The sequence below is a fragment of the Mesoplodon bidens genome (assembly GCF_964165515.1).
Source record: "Mesoplodon bidens genome assembly, chromosome: 4".
Taxonomy (NCBI): Eukaryota; Metazoa; Chordata; class Mammalia; order Artiodactyla; family Ziphiidae; genus Mesoplodon; species Mesoplodon bidens.
In genome coordinates this window covers 151,485,705-151,503,774 of record NC_138160.1, presented here as the reverse complement: position 1 = coordinate 151,503,774, position 18,070 = coordinate 151,485,705, and the positions used below count along the sequence as shown (strand labels likewise).

The 18,070-nt window shown below is 65.9% G+C and overlaps 2 protein-coding genes across 5 annotated transcripts; both read left to right on the top strand.

Annotated features, from left to right (window-relative positions):
- Positions 1-397: 397 nt before the first annotated feature.
- ATP5F1D (ATP synthase F1 subunit delta) lies at positions 398-2,599 on the top strand. Its single transcript, XM_081233683.1, has 4 exons — positions 398-666; positions 1,167-1,320; positions 1,809-1,897; positions 2,017-2,599. Exons 1-4 carry the CDS (start codon positions 526-528, stop codon positions 2,137-2,139), a joined length of 507 nt encoding a protein of 168 aa, XP_081089809.1. The 5' UTR covers positions 398-525; the 3' UTR covers positions 2,140-2,599.
- A 3,155-nt stretch (positions 2,600-5,754) lies between these two features.
- MIDN (midnolin) lies at positions 5,755-15,131 on the top strand. Of its 4 annotated transcripts, none has more exons than XM_081233110.1 (9): positions 5,755-5,865; positions 7,079-7,699; positions 8,741-8,828; positions 9,010-9,072; positions 11,057-11,185; positions 11,269-11,574; positions 11,731-11,875; positions 12,098-12,343; positions 13,078-15,131. In XM_081233110.1, exons 2-9 carry the CDS (start codon positions 7,467-7,469, stop codon positions 13,353-13,355), a joined length of 1,488 nt encoding a protein of 495 aa, XP_081089236.1. In that variant the 5' UTR covers positions 5,755-5,865; positions 7,079-7,466; the 3' UTR covers positions 13,356-15,131. The 4 variants fall into 4 exon arrangements, with proteins under 4 accessions (XP_081089236.1, XP_081089235.1, XP_081089238.1 ...); XM_081233109.1 differs by having other exon boundaries at positions 5,759-5,865; positions 11,728-11,875; XM_081233112.1 differs by lacking the exon at positions 11,057-11,185 and having other exon boundaries at positions 5,761-5,865.
- The last annotated feature ends 2,939 nt before the right edge of the window (positions 15,132-18,070 follow it).

Below are 18,070 nucleotides of genomic sequence, written 5' to 3'. Positions count from 1 at the left end.
CTGCACCTCCTACAGTCACAGCCTGCCCCATCCGGCCCCCATACTCTGCTTTTTCATTTTTAAGTATTTGTCACCTCCTAAAATACTGTACAATTTATTACGTTGAGTGTCTGTTAAACGCCTCCACCACCCCAAACTAGAGCAGGAATCTTAATATTTCCCTGATGTCTCCCCAGGGCCTGACATCCAGTGAGCGCCCCCAAAATCTTGAATTAAGTGTCTCTTTCTCCGCGCGGGCTTCTGGTCCTCCCCGTGCAGAGCCCTGTAACCGACCCCCGCACCTGACCACCGGGCTGGGAGATCTTGCAGGAAGGAAACTACAACTCCCAGCATGCCGCACGTCCAGGCTGTTCGCCGTCTTCAACATCGCGCACAGCGCGCCGGGAGTCGTAGTTCGTGCCTGCGCCCTCGTCGGGATTCTTCTCCCAGAAGTCCTCGAGCGTCGTTCTCCTCGACCTCCAGGCCGCTGGCATCCAGCCGGAGTCCGCCCGCCCCTGCTCCGCTGTCCGCCGTCCGCCCGCCATCATGCTGCCCGCCGCGTTTCTCCGCCGCCCGGGCCTGGGCCGCCTCGTGCTCCAGGCCCGCGCCTACGCCGAGGCCGCCGCCGCCCCGGCCCCCGCCGCGGGCCTGGGACAGATGTCTTTCACCTTCGCCTCACCCACGCAGGTTCGGACGTCCGCCGGTCTCGAGACCCCATTCTGGACCCCGCGTCCGCGCCCCTTCCCCCGTGTGACCCAGGATCCGAGCCCCCAACCCTCAGGTCGGCGACCCCCATTTCGGACCCGCGCCCCTCCCCCGTGTGGTCCGGGATCAGACCGCCCAACTTTCAGGTCTCCCTTCAGCCAGCCCCCCATTTCGATGTGCGCCCTTCCTCACGGGTTCAGAACCTGAGCCCCTGGGCACCTTTCTTGTACGCTCCTCCGCAGGCGGCTCGCTGGTTTTGCCTTGACCGTGTCTCCTTACCCTAGGGCTAGGGTGCCTGGATTCCATTGTCAAGTAGATGAAGGCGCTGCAGTCCTGCACGAGGACCCCACCGAAGCATCGGCTGACTCCGTGTCCCCCGTCAGCTTTCAGTCCTGCCTTGGTTGTTTAACTGTGGGGGAGACTGACTGCTGTTCCCAGAGGGACTAGCCTGAAGTGACCCTTTCTTTATGTGTTTTGTCTAGGTGTTCTTCAATGGCGCCAACGTTCGACAGGTGGACGTGCCCACGCAGACCGGAGCGTTTGGCATCTTGGCAGCCCACGTACCCACACTGCAGGTCCTGCGACCAGGGCTGGTTGTGGTCCACGCTGAGGACGGCACCATCTCCAAATACTTTGGTGAGTTGATTGGGAGGGCAGAGGGAAGGGGCTGGGTGGGAGATGCTTGTCTCAACGAGCTAGTTCTCGTTTCAGTTGGCAGCGTCAGGAAGGGCACCAAGGATATAGAACTCCCCGGCACTGGGCTGGGTGTAGTTAGGGATGTAAGTGGTCAGCAGTGGGCCTGGCGGGGGCCCATCGGAGGAGAAAGGATCCTCAATTCGGAGGTTTTCCAGAGCGTGGCCCCAGCGGTACAACCCAGACTGGAACCCAGCTCCGGCTCACTCCTAACCCTAGCTCAACTCCTGGGCTGCTGGGCAAAAGGAGGGGGCTCTGTCCTCATGTCCAGTCTGCGGTAGATGCACTTGGTGGCCCCCTTCACTTGTGTGCTGGGGCCTTTGGATTCTGGAGCCACGCTGTGTGGTCACCCTCCTGGCCCTGCAGGGGCTCTGGGGCTGACTGTGTCCCCACGCCCATACATGGACCTCTCACTCCCCCTCCTCCTGCAGTGAGCAGTGGCTCGGTCACAGTAAACGCTGACTCTTCGGTGCAGTTACTGGCCGAGGAAGCCGTCACACTGGACATGCTGGATCTGGGGGTGAGTGTCCCAGGGGAAGCTGGTGCTCCAAGCGGCCAAGAAGTCCCCAACTGCAGGGAGGGAACAGGTACCGGGCTGGGCTCCTTGCTTCGCCCTCACCCGCCACCCACCCCCTGCAGGTGGCCAAGGCGAACCTGGAGAAAGCGCAGTCGGAGCTGTTGGGGGCCACGGACGAGGCCATGAGGGCCGAGATCCAAATCCGCATCGAGGCCAACGAGGCCTTGGTGAAGGCCCTGGAGTAGGCGGTGCGTGCCCCACGCTGGCTCCGGCAGGGAGACTGGGCCAGAGCTGGGCAGGGGATGGCCTGGCGTGAGGACCCAGTTCCTGTGGGTGCAGGCTGGCTGGGAGGCTGGGGGAGTGAGCCTGGGGGAGCCATCCTCGCTAGGGAAGCCACCAGGGGGCAGCACAGTGCCGGCGTCCGCCCAGAGCGCCTTTCAGGGCTTTGCCTCTCTGTGGTGAATAAGCCAGGGAAACAAGCCAGCTCTGGCAGGCCTGGGGGCTGGCGTCAAGGTCGGGCACTTGCCCTACCCTTGGGGATTACTCTCACCCCGGAGGGCTCTTCTCCCACCTCCTAAGATCTCCCCAACCTGACGTGCTGGCCACCACTCCTCTGCCGCATCTGCCGCAGAGACCTCTGCTCCCAGCCACCGGCAACGGACAGCCTGCTCCCTGCCCGAACCCTCATTAAACACCTGGAATCCAGTTTGCATACGCTGACTTTATCCTGCTTGGTGGTGGGCTCAAGACCCAGCGTGGCCTCTCCCCCAGTTTCCTGTGTGTGCGCAGCAAGGTGGGGCAGCCAGCCTCAGCCTTCCCAGCTCAGCAGGCTGTAGTCTGGACCGCCTGGGGTGTTGGCGGTGGGGGCTCAGCTCGCAAAACCAGGCTGGGTTGTGGGAAGGCTGTTGGCTGTCACGCTGGGAGGGTGGGCACAGGCAAAGGTCACCAGCCAGGGCTGGAGACGGCAGGCAGCAGCGTGGCTGCCACTTCTGGGCTGGGCCTGGGCTGCTGGACAGACATGAGGCTCTGCCAGGTTCCAGACTGTGACGTCTGTCCCGTGAGCTCCCCGGCCCCGCCCCAGCTGCACTAGGAGGGGTGGGTCCTGCCGGCTCCCACGGAGGCCCTGCCCTGTGCCTGCCTGGCCTGTGGGTGGCCCCAGCTGGCCAGGTGCCCGATCCCTGGTAGTGTTGGCACCTCCGTGGCACCCAGGCCCCTGGACTGGCCCCAGATGGGTGGGGTGGCCGGGCGGGGGCGGTCCTGGCACCTTGAAGCTTCAGCGCTGTCCCATTTCTTTCAGCCAGTAACTCACTTTTGCAACCATGGGGGTGGCCCAGGCACTGGCCACCTCCTTGCCCCCCTCCCTGGCCCTGGGTCAGAGCAGAGCTGGTGGGGCATTTCAGGCTGGTGAGTGTGTGGGAAAGCTTGGGCCTCTCGGTGTGTCACCGGCAGCCAGAAGGTGACGGAGAAGCCACTCCCGGGCTTGTCATTGGCACGGGTGGGCTGTGTGGTCTTGTGTCACGGTCCTATGCGAATGACTGTCCCGTAGCTGCCTCTGAGGCTCGATGTCCGGGGAGCCTCCAGGCAAGCTTGCAGCTCTGGGCGGTGTCCGTCTGGGGCTTGCTCCTTCTGTGCAGGTGAGGTCCAAGCAGCTGGCCCCCACTTCCTCAGGAAACCCCAGCTCAGCTAAAGCTGGGACAGCCATGGGGTCACAGATGCAGCCCCACCCCTCCCCTCCTTGTCTCCCGGCTTAGAGCCCAGGTCTTTGAGTTCCTGGACTGGCTTCTCATCTGTTCTATAAATAAGGGCAAGGACACAGCTGGGGGCTGGTGGGGGCTTGTGGGAGGAGACCCTGGACCAGTGGTCCTCACACCAGGGAACCTGCCTGCACCATCACCCCCTGAGGCCACAGCCCGGGGCTATGGGACATAGCCACACAGCTAGGACCCCCAGCACGGTGCAGGCCCTCTGGGGGACATGCACGCCTCAGAGCCCAGCCTGGGGACACCTGTGCCCGAACAGCTTCAGGAACAGCCTGTGCTGGCCAGGCTGCATCCTGGGGTGGGAGGCACCCAGGGTGGGATGGGCCACAGGGCCAGGAACCAGGGGTCACGACTCCTTCTGAGAGTGCAGGCCTTGGGCCTTGTGGGGCCAGGCGGTGCCCAAGGGTCCGTCTCCCTCCCAGGAAGGGGTCCCCTCGTGCCTTGAGTGCGCTCATGGCCTGGGACTGCCCCCCATAGCACAGGGATGCTATGAGTGGGAGAGAACAGGCCTTAGGCTGATCTGGCACGTTTATCAACTTGGACTTGCAAAGCCAGGCAGGGGCCACTGGTCCCCTCCCCTGTGTGTGTGACCCTCAGGGGCCCCATACCAGGAGACAGCCCACTTCCCTGCAGGCAGACGAACCAGGCCCGGTGAGATCACAGACCCGCTGGAGGTCTCAGCCGCACCCCACCCAGCGCCACCTGCCCACATGAGGGTCCCACCTGGCCTGTCCCTCCGTGAGCCCTCCAGCGTTCAGATGCTCCAGCTTCAGAGCGCATGGTTCCCTGTGCTGCCTTCCTGCTCTCCCTGCAGGCAGAGCAGGCCAGGCCCACAGACCTTCAGCCCGGCCCCATCACCGGGTCTCGGGGCACTCATGAGAGCCTCTGGTGCTTTGCGCTGACTTGCTTCTCACCCGAGCAGTGTTCTGTTTGTCTGGCAAACTCCTATCCATGCCTCAACCCCAGCCTCCTGATCCCCTCCCTCAAGCCCAGCCCTGACCCTGTGGGGCTGGGAGTGTCTGGGTGTGCCTGTGAGAGGGTGGGGGGCCAGAGGCTGCAGGACCCTTGGGTAGGAGCAGGAGGCAGACCTGGAAAGGAGCACAGCCCTGGGAGGGGCCCCCAGGGCAAGGCTGGGGGCGGAGGTGGTCAGGTCAGATAAAGGGAGACACCAGATAAGTGGACAAGTGGCCTGGGGTCCCCCTCCTCTGGACAGAGAGGGAGGGACGAACAAGAGGGCCCTACCCTCAGCCAGGGTCATCCTTAGAAAGCCCCCTGACACAGGGCGACCTGTAGGGACACACCTGAGGACATGCCAGGCTTCTGCCTGTTAATGGCTGCGTGGCCTCAGTTTCCTCACCTGTAAAATGGGTAGGGTGATTACCCCCACCACAAAGGCAGGACACCAGCAGGTGAGCATGCCTGATGGGATGATGGCAATACTGTCAGGCCTAGGTGAGGGCCCCACATTCCCAGGCTCCAGAGTGATGTCTGCTGTGTTCTCTCACTTCATTCTACTGCCACCCTGCAGAAACTGAGGCTCACAAAGGTCAGTACCCTATGGGGTCACAAAGCCCAGCGGGTGGTGACTGGATGCACAAGGCAGGCCTGGCGCTGGTGAATCGCTCCATAAATGCCCTCTGAGGTCACCGTTAAGGGATGCAGTTGGCCCGGCCGCCAGGGCAGCTGGCAGGGGCCCCCCCACTGCAGGCAGGTGACCCCAGCCTGTTTTCCTGGACCGAGGCCGCTGACTCAGGCCCCCCTTCTCGCTCCCCCACGCGGGCGCCCCCAGGCGGAAGCACTCGGCCAGAAAGGGGGCGGGGCAGGGAATCCAGCTGTGCACCCCGAAACCCCTTAGCACGGGCCGGAGTGCGGGTGCGCCCGAGTGGTCAACGCGGCCGACTGTGACCCCGGGTTCGTAGCATTCAAGGAGCGCCACCCCCTCCCCGTTTAAAATGCGAGATTTAGGGGGCGAGTGGCCCAGGCCCGACGGCGCCCCAGGGCCCTGGCCGGCAGGCAGGGGCGGGGGCCGGCCTGCGTCACCGCCTGCCCGGCCCCCCGCCCCCTGGCCGCCCAAACTCCACCCCGAGGGAAGGCGGCGCGGATAAAGGCTCGGGGGCCGCCCGCTCGGCCCCAGACCGGCTCCGCCACCGCGCACTTGCCCCGGACGTGGGTACACTCAGGACAGTTGGGACGTCGGACTTGCCTCTCCCGGTGAGTGGGGGGCGGGACCTCGCGGGCCGAGGAAGGGGGTTCCCACTCTAGGCTCTTGAGGGTGCCCCACTTTTCTTTGTTCTTTGAGCAGGCAGTGTTCAAAGGTGTCTCCAGCCCTGGGAAGCCCCCCGGGACGTGGAGTGGGAGGCACTCGGCGCAGCCAGCACAGCCCGGGAGGGACCTCTGCCCCCGCCCCGCCCCCCGGGCACTCCCCCTCCCCGAGAGTGACCTTGAGCTAGTTGCCTTTCCGGCCTCAGTTTCCCCGACTGTGACGCCCCAGTCTCCTGACTTGGAGGCTTCATGCCCCTAGCGAGGCTCCCACAACGCCCGCAGTCCCGTCGGACTGCCCCCTGTCCCTGGAGGCTTCGGCGACCCCTCCCCGGGTCTCCGGGCAGCGCTCCCAGGTGGGGCCGGCAGAGGGCGCGCCGGCGCTGCTGACTCACCGCAGCCCCGAGCGGCGCGCGCGGGCGCAGCCGGGGACGCCGCGTCACGTCACGGCTCGGGCGGGCGCGAGTCGGGAAGCGGGCCCGGCCCGCGGGACTGGGGTGGGACGCGAGGTGGCACCGGCGCGGGAGGGCCTCTCCGGCACCGGCCACGTCACCACGGCACCGGCCACGGGGGTGCAGGCCCCGCCCGCAGCTCCACCCCTTGCCGGCGCTTCACGCTTCACGGGTGGGGGCGCCCCGGACCGACCCTCCCGCGAGCCCCCCAGCCTGGGCTCGGCCACGAGGCGCGGGGACCGCGTCCAGCTTCCGCTCGCGGCGGCTTCCCGGATCGGCGCTGGGAGAAGGCCCCGGCTTCCTGCTCCTTCGGCGCGGAGCCACTACCCTCCCCCACGGCGCACCGCCCCAAGCCTGGGTCCCGCGCCCCCCGGGCCGGGCCGCCCGCCCTTTGTTGCGGGCCCGGGCCTTATGAATGGCCGCGGCGGGGCGGGGGCGCGGAGGCGGGGCAGAGCGGAGCTGGCCCCGCCCCCTCCGCGCTCCGCTTGGCCGCCGAGACAGGGGCGGAGCGAGGGGCGGGTCCACGCGGCCACGTGGGGCGGTGCCGCGGGGGCTCCCATTGGCCGGCCCGTGTGGCCTACTGGGAGTTCGGCGCGCGCTGATTGGTCGGCGCGGGCCGGCGGAGTAAGTAGTGAATGGGAGGGGGCGGAGGCCCCCGCCCCTCGGGACGTTGATACATTATAACTTTTTTTTCTTGTTACTTTCACCCCCAGATCCTCCGGCGGCGGCGGCGGCTGTTGCTAAGGGAGGGGACGCGCGGAGAAGCTCGTCCCGAGCGGCAGACGGCCCTGAACGCGGCAGGCTGAGCGGCGCCCTCTCCTCCGGGACCCTTTCCCGCGCCCGCACCCCTTGAAAGAAGCTGAGAGTGTAGTCCCCACCCAGGAAGGTGCCCCGACGAGCCGACGCGACTCCGGAGCGCTACTCGGATTTTTGATTCTTGATTCGCCTTCCGCTCCTGGGACCTTCTCGAAGGGAAAGCGCGCTGCCCCCCGCCCTCAGGGGCCCCGAGGACCCCTGTTTGGGGAGACCCCCGCCCTGCTCGGAGGCGCGGCAAGAATTGGCGGCGCCCCGCGGACTCCAGTCCCCCAGCGCGGGCCGGGGATGGAGCCGCAGCCCGGCGGCGCCCGGAGCTGCCGGCGCGGTGCCCCCGGCGGTGCCTGCGAGCTGGGCCCGGCGGCCGAGACGGCGCCCATGAGCCTGGCCATCCACAGCACGACGGGCACCCGCTACGAGCTGTCGGTGCCCCCCGACGAGACGGTGGAGGGGCTGCGCAAGCGGCTGTCCCAACGCCTCAAAGTGCCCAAGGAGCGCCTGGCGCTGCTCCACAAAGACACGTAGGTACCGCGCGCCCCCAGTCCCCGCGCCCCCCGGGCCCGCCGCCCCCTCTGGCCCCGGCCCCGGGGCGGGAACAAAGAGCGCGCCGCTCGGGGAAGGAAGGGGGCGGCCAGACGGGGGGCGGGGGCGCGCCGCGCGCTCTCGGGCGCCCTCTGCTCGGCCCTGCCAGTCTTGGCCCCCTCCCCCGCCCGGGGTCGCTGCACAAAGGCGGCTGCGAGGGCGCCTCGGGTCGGGCTTAGGCGGCGTCCCCCACCGGAAGGCAGGAGTCCCGGGTGGCGCGGGGGTCCCAGCTACGGGGGTGGGGGGCGCGGCGGCTGCCTCTGCCTGCGATCCGCCGGCTTCCGCATCTGCTCGGCGGCCCCCTCTGCGTCTGGCTGCCTCTCCCCCCACTTGCGTCTCTCTGCCCCCCTTTGTTCTCGCCACCAAGCGCTTCCCGCAGTCTCCCCCTCCCCCCCCCCGCCATTTAAATCGCCTCCAGGCCGGGGAGCCCTCCCTCCGCGGGCCTCCGGGGACACGCAGTGTCCATCCCCAGCGGAGGGGCCCCGGTGGGGGAGGGGCGGGAGGGGGAGGGTCTCCTTTGTCTGAGCGGCGGCCGCGGCGGCGGCCTGCGCCAGGGAGGGAGGGAGGGAGGAGGGGAGGCCCGCCCGGCAAAGCCCGGAAAGGCTAAGCGCTTGTCCCGCAGGGACAGCCCAGGTCCCGGTGGTTGAATTACAGGGGGGTGGCCCCAGGGTGGGGGGAAGGTGCCAAGGGGCTCGCTAGGCCTAGATGGTGAAAAACGTGCCTCGCTGAGGCGCAGAGGGAGTGCCCCCAGTCCAGAGTTGGGGTTCCTTGGAAGAAGGGGTCTGCACCGTCAGCAGGGGCTCCCAGGGTCTGACCTCAGGCACGCACACACTCAGGTCTCTGGATCTGGAGGCCACAAGGGGCGGGGGTGATGGACTCCTGTCTCTACCCCACGAGCCCAGCCCTCCCCCGCGGACTCCGCTTCCGAGCCCCTGCCTTGTCTTGGTGTAGCCTCACCCTCTTCCTTCCTCCCCACTCAGCCGGCTCAGTTCGGGGAAGCTGCAGGAGTTCGGCGTGGGGGATGGCAGCAAGCTGACGCTCGTGCCCACCGTGGAGGCCGGCCTCATGGTAAATGGCTGGGGCAGTGCGCCCCGAGGCCCCACACTGACAGGCAGTTCCCTCCCCTTCGAGCACAGTCCCCGTCATGCACTGGACCCCTTCCCCTCAGGGCCGCCCACCCCACCCAAGCGGGGCCCTCCCAACCCCGGGGCTCGGGTGCGCCCTCAGGGTCTCTTCTTCCTCTCTCTAGTCTCAGGCCTCCAGGCCAGAACAGTCTGTGATGCAGGCCCTCGAGAGCTTGACTGAGACCCAGGTAAGACCCGCGCCGGCCCCCTCCTGGCCCTTGGGGGCAGCAGGCCCAGTGCCCGGCCACTCTGGAGAGCCTGGGGGTTGTTTGTGCTCCCAGCAGGCCTGTGAGGAGGGGAGGGGACGCGCCGCTCCGCCTTCGTGCCAGCTTGGCCTGGTCACCCAGCTTCCTATTCCTCCTCCCCGCCCCCCCAGCACTCACCACCTGACCTTGAGAGCCTTCTCTCCCACGGTGGCCGCCATGGGGGAGGGGGCCTAGCTTTCACAAGCCTGCCTGCGGGGTGACCTTGGCCCATGCTCCCACACCACCAGGCCTGCGTCCCCAGCCCCACCAGCTTTGCTGAGGCGCTCTCCCCCCGCCCCACTGCGGTTTCCCCAGAGCGACCTTTTTAACATTTCTGATGGGGGAGGGATAGGACTGGGTGATACTCTTTCCGCCTTCTGTGACCCCATTGCGAGGGGTGGGGAGTCACCCCTCCCCCTTCTCCCTCTGCCCTTTGTTCTCTGCCCCAAAAGGGGGAGGGGGCGGGGGCGCCCAGCCCCTGGGGCCAGCACAGACCAGACAGGATGTTAGGAAAATATTTAGTAAGCGCCCGGGAGAGCGATGAAGAGGAAGGCTGGGGCTGGCCCACACTGGGTTCCCGGTTTTGTTGCAGCTTTTTTCTTTTTTCTTTCCCCCTCCTTTCCTCATTTTTCTGGCAGCGGGGCCCTCCTCCCAGGAGGGTGACACAGGCCTCAGCTATCCGCCCGCTGCCAGGGTGGGGGTGGCAGGTCCCCGGCCTCCCCGGCTGGGCTGGGCTGGCTCTCGGCCTCAGGAACCTGCTCAGCGGCTTCCCTTCCTCCTGCCCTGAGGCCCTTGCCCCCTCCCAGCGTGTAGCATCCTGCCCTCACCAACCGGCTGGCGCGGAGGAGTTGAGGGGGGGGAACCCAGGAGCTGGGTGGTCTGCTGACAGGAGGAGCAGTGGGGTGGGGGGAGAGCCAGGGTCCCTGGAGCCGGGTGGGGCTGGCGTGTGCTTTCCTGGGGCAGCTGTGAACTGAGCTCCCTGCTCCTGGAGGGGCTGTGGTTGGCAGGGGGCCCCTGGGCGTGTTTGGTTCACATCCGCTGCAGGGTGTCTACGTCAGGAGGGAGATGGGAGGCTCTGGGCGGAGTGACTGGGCTCCCAGAGCTGCTTCTCCTCCTGGCACCGAGTCATGCCTGCCCGTTCACCCTCCCCTGGGAGGAAGTTGCAGGGTGGAGTGTGGGGGGGACACTCCAGCTGCTCTTGGGAAGCCACCCCAGGCCCTTCCTGCAAAGGGCATCTCTGGGGCTGGGGAGGGCGTGTGCACAGGGACTGCGGGGTGGGGGCTGCGCTCGGCCCGCCTCCTTTGCCTTCTCCCCACGGCCCCCAAGCAGGGAAGGTTACGCCAGTCGCTGCCAGCAGGGAGGGGGTGGTTCTGAGTCATCGCGGCCTGTGTCACTTCTCAGAAACCTCCGCCCCATCCTGGCCTGGGGAGAGCACAGCACTGGCCGGGCCCCAGAGGAGGGGTCCAGTGCAGGTGGGGGTCGTATGCACCCCTCGCCCGCTGCGAAGGGGCTGCCAGATTGGAGGTTCACGTTTGAATGGGCTGTGTTGAGGCCCTGGGAGACTCGGGCCCCAGGGAACCGGTCAGGGCCCCCCCAGCGCCCACAGAGGCAACGCCTCCCCCTCAGCCTCTGGCCCCGCCCAGAACAGATAAATATTTATCTTGAGAAAGCAAAGGTTAGGACAAGAATTTGTCCAGGAATTCCGCCCACTCTCTGCTCCAGTGGCTTAGCTGGGAGGGGGCCTGAGCTAGGCCCCTGCAGTGTTCACCGGTGAGAGAGGGTGGGGAAGAGGTGTGAGATGAGGGTTCTTTGAGGGCAGTGATTGCTGGCTGGGCCCCGCCCCCTCTGGCCTCGGTTTCCCCTTGAAAGAACCAAGCTGGCCAGGGCAGGCCAGGCCCCCGTCTCACCCGCCTCTGTCCCCCCACAGCCCCCAGCGGCGCCCAGCCCGGGCCGGGCTGGCGGAGGCAGCTTCCGGAAATACCGATTCATTTTATTTAAGCATCCGTGGCACCGACAGGGACCCCAGAGCCCAGAGAGGGGCGGCGAGAGGCCCCAGGTCACGCAGCGCGGGGGGCCGGGCCGGGCCGGGCTGGGGGCACCGCAGGCTGGAGCCCTGGGCTGACGGGCTACTCTCTGCAGGTCAGTGACTTCTTGTCGGGCCGCTCGCCGCTGACCCTGGCGCTGCGCGTGGGTGACCATATGATGTTCGTCCAGCTGCAGCTCGCAGCCCAGCACGCCCCACTGCAGCACCGCCACGTACTGGCTGCCGCCGCCGCTGCTGCCCGTGGAGACCCCAGCATGACCACCACCCCTGTGTCCTCTCCCTGCCGGCCAGTGTCCAGTGCTGCCCGCGTCCCCCCAGTGCCCACCGGCCCTGCGCCTGCGTCCTCCCCTGTCACAGCCGGCTCCTTCCGCTCCCACTCGGCCTCTGCAACCTGCCCCGAGGTGAGTCTGGGGGAGGACGTGGTGGGAGAACGTCAGAGCCCCGGATATGTCTTTTGTGTCAAGGGCCGTCCCCAGACCCTGAGCTGGTGCTGGTCTGGTGGGTGATCCCCTGACCCTGAACCCCAAAGCTCATGTGCCTCCCTCCCCCATCAGCAGATGGACTGTTCCCCCCCTGCCAGCGCCAGTGCCAGCCCTACATCCCCCGCCGGGGGCAGCCCCACGTCCCGCTCCCGCAAACCTGGCGCAGTCATCGAGAGCTTCGTGAACCATGCCCCGGGGGTCTTCTCAGGGACTTTCTCTGGTAGGTGTCGTGGCGTGCCCCGCGAGCAGTCACATGGACCCACGCCAGGGATGGGACACGCTCCCCGGGATCTCCATGCATGTGCCTGGCCATACAGCAGGCCCCGTGTCCTCATGGGTGGGTGCGAGTGCCCGTGTCACCCAGGGGTTCCGCCTGCACACATGGGACCCGGGCACTGCTGAGGCCTCACGTCCACCACTGGGGTCCTCATCCACACTGCAGGTACGCTGCACCCCAACTGCCAGGACAGCAGCGGACGGCCGAGGCGGGACATCGGCACCATCCTGCAGATCCTCAACGACCTCCTGAGTGCCACGCGGCACTACCAGGGCATGCCCCCATCGCTGACCCAGCTGAGGTGCCACGCCCAGTGTGCCCCGGACCTCGCCCCCAAAACTACCTCCTGCGAGAAGCTGGCGGCCGCGGCCCCGGCCTCCCTGAGCCAGGCCCGCCTGTGCAAGCCCCCGGGTGAGTGTCCGCCCCCACCCCACCCCGTTCTGGGTCTCTCAAGGCCCCTCTGTGCGCTTCTCAGAGCAGCTGAGCCGCTGGTGGCGGGGAGGGGGCCGCCAGCTGCCATTCGCCCTGCTCCGCAGGCGCGTGTAGAGAAGGGAGTGTGTGTGCTGGAGGCACACAGCATCTTTGTGCCCTCCAAGGGGGGGGTCCATCCTCACTTCCTCCTCGCCCCCCTCAGGCACCTTCTCCAGATGGTGCGTGGGGCCTCTGTGAATGGGCCAGTCAGGCCGAGGAGGGGGTTAGTTTCCCCTCCCGCTCAAGGGCGGCCTGTGCCGCCCCGCCACCACAGAGATGTGGTAATTCCGGACGCCTCCGGAGTCCTGTAGAACCGTGATGTGGGACCCCAGGCCCGGTCTCAAAGGGGAAACCAAGGCACAGCCTGAGTCCTACCCTGGGTCACAGAAATAGCCTAAAGGGTTCAAGCTCCAACTCATTTTTATGCTAGCCGTGTCCCCAGCGCCTGGCTCAGGCCAGCCCCTGCCCTCATGGAGCTCACAGCCCGCTGGTCAGCAGACGTGGAATTAACGACCTAAAAGTTCAGCAGACCCTCTTGACCCCCTCACTCGCTGGAGGGAGCGTCCACGAGGGCTGGACCGGGCCTGATGCCCATCTGCTGCAGGTCCTCGCGTTTGGTTGGGGGTCTGGCCTCCAAGGGGCCCTCAGGGTCATGGTCACTGCCTCCTCTGCAGGGGACCGGCTGCGGCAGACGGAAAACCGAGCCACCCGCTGTAAGGTGGAGCGCCTGCAGCTGCTGCTCCAGCAGAAACGGCTCCGCAGAAAGGCCCGGCGCGACGCCCGGGGCCCCTACCACTGGCCGCCCAGCCGCAAGGCCGGCCGCAGCGACAGCACTGGCGGCGGGGGAGGCAGCGGCCCCAGTGAGGCGGCCGGCTTGGGCCTCGACTTCGAGGACGCCGTCTGGAAGCCAGAAGTGAACCCCGACATCAAGTCAGAGTTCGTGGTGGCCTAGGAACCCTGTCCATCGCCCCAGCCCAAGGTGGCCTGTGAGCGTGGCCCCACGCAGGAGGGCCAGCGGCTGGCCAGTGCAGTGGGGCGCTTCCTCCTCCCGGTTACGCGGCCATTTTTTTTTTTTGAAATTTCACTTCCTACCGTGGTTTTCTGAACTCTCCATGGACTTGGGTTCCTGCCTCCTCGGTTTGGCTCACACTCCCCGCCCCTCCCTCCATCTCCCATCCTCATCCCCGACCTGGCCGGGTCCCTCCCGCCCACCTTCCCAAGCTCCAAATATGTAGCACTCTTTCCAGATGGTTGAGAGCGGAGACAAGGAAGCCGCCCCCCCCTTCCGTTCTGCCGCCCTCCCCACCCTTTTCAGGTTGAAGTCAAAAATGTAGATGCCTCATTATGCACTTTACAGACAGGGAAGGGGGCCGCGGAGAGGAGAGGCCCCCACCACAAACCCTGGCCCTAAAACAACTCGGCAGGTGCGACCTTGACCGCCAGGGACTGTTTCTCTTCCACATCCATACTCTTCTCTTCCTGGTCTCTCCTTTTCCATCTTCCTTTTTCCTGGGAAAGAAAAGAAAAGCCGTTTCAGGGGAGAGGCTGGCCAGAGCCTGCCTTGCGGTGTGCGCTGGGGTGCGTGGGGGGTGGGGGACCTTTTCCTGCCAGGAAAGGAGAGGGAGGGAGGGGAGGTGCCCGCCGCCAGCCTGCACCCCGTCCACGCACTGTGCGACTTCCTTCAGCGCTACCCCACCGCCCCACCCCGTTTTTCTGAGCTTGGGGTATTTATAGACTATTAATTTTCTGACTGAGCCAATAGTGGTTGGGAATCTCTTGAAAAATACGGAGAGCAATGGCTGGGGGGGCGGGCTTGACGCCCCCAGCCCTCCTTCCCCACCCAACCTGAGGGATCTGGGCCTGTGGACTGTGTCTGGGGGCCCTCCGGCAGCTGGGAGGGGAGGGGAGGGGGTGCTGAGCTGTGAAACCCCAGGAGGGGCAACGCTGTGTAGCATTAACCCCCTTGGGGGGGGTTCGCTGCTGGTCTAATTTGGACCCTCCCCACTCATGCCCATGCCCCAGGGGCATCCCCCAGGGTAGACCTCCCCCCCCCCTTACTGGGGCCATTTCAGTGGGGGTGGAGGGTTTTTTTCATTCACTTTTATTTTTTACTGATAATGGAGATGTTTGGGCCCTGCCCCCCACCTGTCAGTCTCGTCCTGGCCCCGCCCCTCTGTGCTGCGCAACACCCCTCGCCCTCTGCCTGCCCCTCCCTCCTAGATGAACCCCAGGTCCTCACCCTGCCCCCGGTTATGTGTTTAAAGTTAATGGTTTCAGATGTGAACATCTTGTGTTAACTGTAGCTCTGTAAATTTTTTGTGGGGGGGGGGTGGGCAGGGAGGGGTCAGAGGGTGGGGGTCAAGGATCTTTGTTTTTGTTTTCGTTTTTCCAAAAAAAAAAAAAAGAAAAAAAAGGGGCGGGTTTGTTTTTGAAGCGCTGTCTTGGATATCTATTTAATGTGTGTTCTGATGGGGGTTTTTTTTTAACGATTTTTAAATAACGTCTGTGCCTCCGCTGGTCTGAGGGTGGAGGCCCCAGGCAGGAACCGCCCACCCCTCTCTGCCCTCGCCAGGGCCCCCCCCCAAGAAAGCATTACCCACCCTCGGGGGGTCGGGCTGTGGGGTGTCCCAGCACCTTGCGGGAGTTTCCTGTATGAAAACCTGAAATTGGAAAAGAAAAAAGCCTACACAAACACCGTGATTTCAAGGAATAAACAGAAAATGAAACAAGTGAACCTCCGGCCTGCTCATCTCGGGGGGTGGGGTGGTCTTGGTTGTCACAGAGTGGGCTGAGTACGGTAGGGGGTGATCTGTCTCAGGAGGGCCGGGTTAGATGCTGGGGTAGCCCGCCACCCCAGGGAGTGGGAGGCGGAACGTGCTCCCAGGGCGCCCAGCGGGGGTAGGGGCGCGTCCCGGAACAGTTCCCACGCCCCCTCCCCGCCTTGGGGTGAGGGTGGGCAGGAAGCCGCCTGGCGGGGAAGGGAGGGGCCGGCTATTTCCCGGTACCCAAGGCCGGAAGTCCTGCAGGGTGTGGGCACGGGGTTGCCCGCCTGTGTGCCCTGGGTGGGGCCTCTCGGTTCTAGGCTCTAAAGTGGGCTGCAGGCGAGCCCAGGGACTCAGTCTCTAGGGAGACTTGGCCGCAGGCTCTGCGCCACGGTTTCCCCAGCCCCAGAAAGGGGGAAGCAGCTCCATCCGTCCGCCCACGCGTGGGGGCCCAGCCTGAGGACCCCTGACCCGAGCCCCACCCCTGGGGTATGGCGCCAGGCCTCCAGAGCACCCCCTCTCCCTCCCAGAGTCAAGCCAGGGCCTGGGGCTGGCGCTCGAGGCCTCCTGGTTTGGCTCCACCCAGCCCTGCGTGGACTCCCTTCGGCCTGCCCGGCCTTGCATTCCAGCGCTCCCCATCCCTGACCATCGTGATTGAGCCTCCGGGCCGTGCCCTACCCAGGAACACCCCTAGCCAGCGCCCCTGCTTTGCCTTGGAACGTCCCCGGTCTGAATCTCCCACCCCTGCCCACCTGGAGTTCTCTGAGGGCCGGGCCAGGTGGCGAGTCCCACCTTCATCCACTTTGGGGCTGGGCAAAGACACACAATCATAACAACACTGAAGGTCATTTCACATGTATTTCCTCACTTAACGCAGCCACCTAAGAGAACTAATTACCCTCCCATTTGGTAGATGAGAAAACCGAGGCCCGAAGAGAAATACCGTTTGCTCCAGAGCACTGGGGTGATTGTTACATTAGTGACCACCATCCCCCGGCTGATTTCTTATACCCCAAGACCCTGCCCTCCCAAGCCTCAGTTCTAGGAGTCCCGCCCATGGGGAAGGGAAACAGGTGCAGTCTCAGGAGTGTCCTGGGAGCAGCTTGCTAAGGCCTTTCTGTCCCTCTTGCCACCCAGTCACCCCCAAATCATCGCACGCCCACGCCAGGAAGGTAGGATGCCCAGGTCAGACTGATCCCTTCAGACCTTCAGGTCAAAGGCGCAAACGTCCCCGCGGGCCCGGAGGACCGCAGGGTCGAAGTGTGGGTGGGACAGCTCAGGTCGAACCCCCTGCCCACGCACCGGGTCCCCGGAGGTCAGGGCTGTGACCCAGGTGGCCGCTACAGGGCTGGGTGGGAGATGCGGAAGGAGGGAGTAGATGGTGGCACCCGCTGAATCACGGGGGCTGTGTCTGCACGCTGCAGAGCAGGGGACACTTGGTCTACTGCCGGGGAACTCAATCCTCAGGGCGCTGCCTGGCGCCCAGCCCTGGGGTCTGAGGGTCACAGCCCTGCCCGGGAATCCTAGAAGAACCCCACCCCGGTTGGGTGCTGCGGCCATTGGCCCCTTCCCACTGCGCAGGCCTGAAACGCACACACCTGAGGCGGGGGCTGAGAGGGGAGAGGTGCCCAGCCAAGGGGGTGCAGCGACCGGAGAGGCAGCAGGCCAGGCCACGTGGGCGTGGGCAGCACGGAAAGGTAAACCGAGGCCCGGAGTAGGCAGGGGCCGCGGAATCACAGGGGGCGGGGACGGCCCTGCATCGCCCCCTCCCCCCATTGAGGAAAAAGTTGAATGGGAGGGGGCGGCCCCCGGAAGCCCGCAGGGATGGAAACGCGGCTTCCATGGCAACGCGCCGCGAACCGGGCCTGACGTCACCGTGGGGAGGGCGCCCCCCCGCCCCCGCCCTCTCGTCGGGCGGCCGAGGCCCCGCCCACCCCTGGGACGCCTCATTGGTGGCCACGTCGTTCCCTCTTCCGCACTCACCAATAGCTGCGCGGGGTTGCCGCCCGGAGGTGGGACTGCGGCGTGGCCCGGCTGAGTGCGCAGGCGCGGCGCGGCGCGGAGGCGTGCGGCCCCGGCGGCCGCACGTCCTCAGTTTGGAGGTGGGATGTGCGCCAAGGGGTCTGACGCCTGCGACAGCTCCGGGACGGAAGAGGGGGCGTACCCGGGGGCGCTGCACGTGCACCCCCCTTCTAAGCCGGGCCATTGCCTGTTGCCCCCTCCCCACGATCCCGTGTGCGCGAGCCCCGGGCTGGGGGGAACGCAGGGCGAGGAGCGGGAGGAGGGCACTTGGATTGAGGCCCTGCCAAAGGAATAGGACTTTGCCAAGGATAGGAAGAGGGAACTGGTGCCCCAGGTGGGGGGCATGGCGTGTGCAAATGTCTGAAGACGTGAAAGCGGGTGCATTTGGGGAACAACTGGGAAGTCAATTTGGGGGGCCTAAACCGAAAGGCGAAGGCAAGGACTCGAAAGGGGTGATTCCTCAAGTCTGGCTTGGGGGTGATGAGATGGGAACCCCAAGGAGCAGGGGCGGGTGGAGAGAGCAAAGGCCAGAATATCCCAGGAGCTTTCTGGACGCTCTGCTTGGGCTTTAAAGAAGCCTGGGAAGGGACCGATGGGGCATTGTCTGAACGTGGCCTCTGGGTCACAGTGTGGTGGTTGGCAAGGGGGCTGCAGGGAGCTCGGAGATTGGAGGAAGGGGAGCAGTTGGAGACGCCCCTGTGCACCTGGAAGCTTACAAGCCAGGAGCCGGGACAGTTGGGGGCCCGTGGGGGCTTATGGCGGCAGGAAGTCCTCGTCACTGCCTGGCTGAGGCCCAGTTTTGCTGTGGCCAGGAGTCCACTCTGAAAAGGCAGCAGGCTGCGGTCGTCGTAAACAGGGTCGCCTTTGCCGGGTGGCGAGGATG

Bases quoted from the DNA above. Each gene is read 5' to 3' on its own strand.
- ATP5F1D (XM_081233683.1), top strand. From the start codon at position 526: ATGCTGCCCGCCGCGTTTCTCCGCCGCCCGGGCCTGGGCCGCCTCGTG. The intron at 667-1,166 runs GTTCGGACGTCC...TGTTTTGTCTAG, and splicing joins CCTTCGCCTCACCCACGCAG to GTGTTCTTCAATGGCGCCAA. The intron at 1,321-1,808 runs GTGAGTTGATTG...CTCCTCCTGCAG, and splicing joins CACCATCTCCAAATACTTTG to TGAGCAGTGGCTCGGTCACA.
- MIDN (XM_081233109.1), top strand. From the start codon at position 7,467: ATGGAGCCGCAGCCCGGCGGCGCCCGGAGCTGCCGGCGCGGTGCCCCC. The intron at 7,700-8,740 runs GTAGGTACCGCG...CTCCCCACTCAG, and splicing joins GCGCTGCTCCACAAAGACAC to CCGGCTCAGTTCGGGGAAGC. The intron at 9,073-11,056 runs GTAAGACCCGCG...GTCCCCCCACAG, and splicing joins AGAGCTTGACTGAGACCCAG to CCCCCAGCGGCGCCCAGCCC.